This window comes from Dreissena polymorpha, chromosome 12 (genome assembly GCF_020536995.1).
Source record: "Dreissena polymorpha isolate Duluth1 chromosome 12, UMN_Dpol_1.0, whole genome shotgun sequence".
Classification (NCBI taxonomy): Eukaryota; Metazoa; Mollusca; class Bivalvia; order Myida; family Dreissenidae; genus Dreissena; species Dreissena polymorpha.
Window position 1 is genome coordinate 18,738,196 of NC_068366.1, and position 5,490 is coordinate 18,743,685.

Genomic DNA, 5,490 nt, shown 5'->3' on the forward strand with positions numbered 1-5,490 from the left:
AACACATTAACAAATCGACCATCCGTGCGCATGCAATGCGTGCATGTTATACTTTATATAAGCAATCCTCGTAATGCCACAAAATATAACGATAACAACAGAACTCTCCAAATGATTTAATCGTTTCGCGTTTGGAACGCTTGATAGTTTTCAGGTTGTTAAATTGTCAAAAGATAAATATAACGGATATTTTAGAGCATGGAAAATGTTCAGTATTACTGTAACCTCGCAAATATCATACCTACTACGAAACTTGCGAATCTCGAACTTTTTTCTGTCAATTTAACTTAACGTGAAAAGGTCCCTTTAATAATCACAACATTAATAATCCATAAATAAATTATATCTACACATGCAACTATGCACTGCCATATGCTTAATTTATATATGTACTATGTGCATACAAATGCTAAAATTGTTGGTGCTTTAGTATCTATGATACCTGTTGCATACGAATAAATTTTTGCGATCTTCAATTTGTACAAACATTATCAGTCAGTCACGCACGCTCAAGGTCAATGCATATCTTCTATACCATTTGAAGGATTACTGAAAGTTCATGCACTGTTAACGTCATTGAGACGATGTACATGAGAAATGAGCCAGGCCTACTTAAGGAAAAGGTTTCAGTTGAATGTCCATACAATTTTCACTGAATCCAACCTGAAAGGCACTGAATCTACAATTTGAGAATACTGTCATAGCTGATATGGACCCCCTTCGGTAGGCATTTTATGTGGCTCACCAGGCATACTTGCTTTGTTGTAGATCCACAGATATATAATAATAATGTTATTAACAAGCAAAATAAAACAGATTAGCTTGTTTATTAAACAAAATTGCTCATACATTTTAAAAGTTGCAAAAATGGTAACATTTGCTCATCTAATTGTAGACATAAACATATAACAACTTCGTGTTATTTACAAAGTAAATAACTGCAAACGCAACTGTTATTTCAGCGTCTGTTACGTTTTTATTGAAATATGAAACACTGTGTGTGCATATAGGCGTATGTATTGAATATAGCAGACAGGAATTAGCATTTGATTGATACTGAGTAAGCTTTATCACTCACAAAATACAAATAATGCAATTACATAATTATAACTGTTTGAGTTAATCACACACTTATTCCTGTTTGTACACAAACATCTTTAGAACTTGCATATTAACTGGTTCACAATTATGTTGTCCCACAAATATAAGGTAAACTAGTACCATTTAACAGTTGTTCCATGTTATGATCTGCTGTTAACTACATTATTTTTATTACATTTCAAATTACCAGTATGTTTGTTTTATAAAATAAACATTTAAATGAACAATTTTGCAACTTAAACAATTGCCACAAATTTGAGCAACAACATTACATGTACACATGTAAACATGTTTATTATATCATAAAGATTTCATATAACTTGTATGTCAATATTTAATCGAAGGCAATAAGTGTCTGGTTGACAACAAGTGAGGCACACATTGACTTGAACAGGTGCTAATGCATTGAATGAAGACAACTGATGTCTTATTTAGAAATATTCCACAGGGTGATCGATCTTTTTGCCTGTCTGCACTCCATGCAATTCATATTTTGTCCTGAAATGAAAAAAAAACACTTGGTAGTTTCTTAAAGTGAAATGTTATGTCGATATACAGAAAATAAGAATTCTTTTAGCAACAATTATGTATGCCATGATTTCAATGTATCAACGCACAATATATATAATGTCGTTTAAATTTGCAGTTAACAACACACCTGTATGAACAGTTTCATGTATTTGCGGCTAAACATGTTAAACATTTCTCATCCACCTTTCAGTATACCATTAGGCTCATTACATTTATTTCTACTTACTTTCCACCTTTTGAAGGCAGTGGGCTGAAAATTCTAGCATGAACACATTCACCACCTGGATGAACTTGAATCTGTTAACATGCAAAGGATTGGATTTAAAACAATACTCTTAAGGTAATGTTCAAAGATAAATATAAAGATAATATAAAGAAGTGAAACTCCAGATGCTGGAGCAGTATTGCATTCTCATTATATACAATTAGTTAGTCCTTTATGTAAGGCAAGTGACCAAATGCCAAAACAGTTCAAAAACAGCACAATACAAAACAACATAAACGCATTGGAATAAAGCTGAGGTCACCGCCTTGGAACGGTCAATGCAAAGCATTCGGCCTTTAAACCGGCTTTAGAGCGCTCAACCTCACACTTGGCCCAGCAATATTCATGATACATATACGTGTAAATAAAATTTAACCTTATAGCATTGCAACTCAAATTAAAACAATAATAAAAGGGAATTAAAACGCATTCAATATAATTACCATTTAATTACTCAATGGTAGGAAATAGACCGGGAGGCCGTTTCATAAACGATTGTACGACAATGTTAACTTACGAGAGAATTTTGTAATCTTAATAAGTAGACAAACTAGCTCGCTATGATCGTCAAATATATACGACGTTAGAGATGCCAATGTAAGTAATTAAGTACTGAAAATGTATAAACGTATGATATGGACTTTAGCAATTATGCATGTTAGAAAAATGTATCGTATCGTAAATGTGTATTACGATGTTTATTTAAGCAGGGCAACAGAGTTACAACTTTTAAAGGAACGATGAAATGAAACTACGAACAAGTGTTTACTACATACCTTCTTTTAAGAAAAAGAATAGAGCATCTTAAAGTTAATACTTCATATCATCATCACGCAAATACAGGAAGAAGCAATAACATTTTTCATAATATTTATACATTTCTAGAGTTAATTCATTTTACAAATCATTTATAGAATTTACTTGTTTGTCAGTCATTGAAGTAAAATTAAAGCTATAAAAGACTTACAAACATTTTTTATATTGTTGTTTGTACAGTTTGTCCAAATTGTGCAACACATAAAATACAGACTTTACAGAGCATAGAAAACAACAATATACCACTTTAACAGTTTTCAGTGGCAGTTAATGCCTTAATTCATATTCACTCTAGTTGGGAAGCAATTTCAAACAAAACTTATGTTGTGGGACACATACCTTGACAAAATAATTTGTTCCTGCAACCACCTGAGATTTATACTTCAGAGCCTTGAACATTTCTGCCCCAGCTTTTCCTGCCTTCTCTAAGATTTCCTTCTTCAGCTGCAAAAAAACCGCAATAATGTTAAGTTTTATAAAATACATCCACTGCTTTGGGAATGAGTCAGCATCTATCACCCGGGGAGGGAGGGGGGTAACTTCCCAAATTTTAGGATAGGGGTGTCCCACTGAGACCTCCGAAATGTGACCCATTTTAATACCGGAATTCTGATAAAGAAGACCCAGTTTGATACAAGATTTTAGAAAAAGCAGACCCATTTGTATACGATACCATTGAGAAAGTGGACCCATTTCAATACGAGAATTTTGATAAACTGGGCCCGTTTCAATACTAGAATTTGATTAAGTGGACTTATTTTATACTAGAAATTTACAAGTTACACCTGTTTATTTACAGGTTATGTAATTACGGATACAGCTGGGCGAAATTTACTTTTTATACCCATTTATATACAAGAATGAAATTTATCACACCCATTTTGATACTTTCAAATCTACATGCATTTATATACAAGCATATTTCTGATTTGTATACCCATATCAATACTTTGATGCTAAAAAACATACCCATATCTATAATTTTAGTCGAAAAACACACCACATATTTTTGGCACACCCCTATATACCCGGATATAGGAAGTTATCCACCCAGCTGGATCTATCAGTTAGGAAAATGGAATGTCTGTATCGTTAAATAGTGAGGTAGTTGCCCTATATCATGGCAGTTCTAGTTATTATTAATCATATAAAAAGTAAAATACATATCAGTAAGGAAAAGTTAATTTCTAAAACCAGTTTGAAAGTAATGATCCCGAAAAACGACACGATAGACGGACAGGTCAGCAGACATTCCTCGTTTTTTAAGGGCACGCATGCATTCAAAATATGCATCAATGTTAAACTCATCACTATAGTTCTACGAGGTACTGATACTCTGGCTATTATGCAGACCTACTCATAAAAGCTCAAATCACTCTATAAGAACTACGTATATATCCATAAAATACAGCATTTAAGAAGAACTACGTATGTATCCATAAAAGTTAAAAGCATTTAAGAAGAACTATGTATGTATCCATAAAAAGCTAAAAGCATTTAAGAAGAGCTATGTATGTATCCATAAATGCTAAAAGCATTTAAGAAGAACTACTTATGTATCCATAAAAGCTCAAAGCATTTAAGAAGAACTATGTATGTATCCATAAAAGCTCAAAGCATTTAAGAAGAACTATGTATGTATCTTTAAAAGCTCAAAACATTTAAGAAGAACTATGTATGTATCCATAAAAGCTCAAAGCATTTAACTTCAGAAGAATTTACCTCATCACAGGCAGCCTGAATTTCCTTATCGGCCTTCTTCTCACGACCTAATCCGCCTGCCATCGCACCGCTCATTTTTATCGTTGTTCGTCTGTTAACTCCACACTAAGAACTAAAAAAGTTTCACACAACATTTCTAGATATGCGTCCTTTTTAGCTCACCTGATTACTCAGGTGAGCTTTTGTGATCGGTCCTTGTCCGTCATCCGTCCGTCCGTCCGTCCGTCCGTTGTCTACATTTGTGTGTAAACACTCTAGAGGCCACATTTCTTGTCGGATCTTCATGAAACTTGGTCAGAAGCTTTGTTCCAAATGATATTTCGGTCGAGTTTGAAACTGGGTCATGCCGGGTCAAAAACTAGGTCACTAGGTCAAAAAAGAAAAACCTTGTAAACACTGTAGAAGGCACATTTCATGCCCTATCTTCATGTAATTTTGCCAAACTGCTTGTCTTGATGATATGTTGGTTGAGTTAAAAAGTGGCTCCGTTCTGTTGAAAAACATGACCGCAAGTGGGCGGGGCAGTTATTTGGCTATATAGAAACCTTGTAAACAATCTAGAAGTAACAATTTTTGCCCAATCATCATGAAACTTAGTTAAAACATTGGTCTTATTGATATCTTGACCGAGTTCGAAAATGGTCCAGATCATTGAAAAAACATGGCCGCCAGTGGGGGGGGGGGGGGCAGTTTTCTCTATATGTATATTGTGAAAACATATGAACACTCTAGAAGTCACATTTATCGTCCAATCTTCATAAAATTTGATCAGAACATTTGTTTTCTAGATACGTGAGTTAAGTTCGAAAACGGTTCCGGTCCGTTCAAAAACATGTCTGCCAGGGGAACGGGGCAGTTTTCCTTAGATTTAAATAGTAAAAAAGGCTTGTGAACAGTCCAGAAGTCACATTTTTTGCCCTATCATTATTAAACTTGGTCAAAACATTGATTTTATTAATATCTCCGACGAGTTCGAAAATGGTCCAGATCGGTGAAAAAACATGGTCGCCAGTTTGCGGGGCAGTTTTCTCTATATGTATATAGTGAAAACATGT

General features: G+C 34.1%; 1 protein-coding gene across 1 annotated transcript; it reads right to left on the reverse strand.

Moving 5' to 3' along the window:
- Positions 1 to 847: 847 nt before the first annotated feature.
- On the reverse strand, positions 848 to 4,584 carry LOC127853179 (cystatin-B-like). The gene is made up of 4 exons (XM_052387439.1): positions 4,436 to 4,584; positions 3,053 to 3,157; positions 1,859 to 1,929; positions 848 to 1,599 (listed from the first exon to the last, which is right to left on the reverse strand). Exons 1-4 carry the CDS (start codon positions 4,508 to 4,510, stop codon positions 1,533 to 1,535), a joined length of 318 nt encoding a protein of 105 aa, XP_052243399.1. The 5' UTR covers positions 4,511 to 4,584; the 3' UTR covers positions 848 to 1,532.
- Between the last annotated feature and the right edge of the window lie 906 nt (positions 4,585 to 5,490).

What these genes read in the sequence shown, in the direction of transcription:
- LOC127853179 (XM_052387439.1), bottom strand. Translation starts at nt 4,510, where the DNA reads ATGAGCGGTGCGATGGCAGGCGGATTAGGTCGTGAGAAGAAGGCCGAT. An exon ending in GAACAAATTATTTTGTCAAG is followed by an intron (nt 1,930 to 3,052) that starts GTATGTGTCCCA and finishes GCATGTTAACAG; the next exon opens with ATTCAAGTTCATCCAGGTGG. An exon ending in CTGCCTTCAAAAGGTGGAAA is followed by an intron (nt 1,600 to 1,858) that starts GTAAGTAGAAAT and finishes TTTTCATTTCAG; the next exon opens with GACAAAATATGAATTGCATG.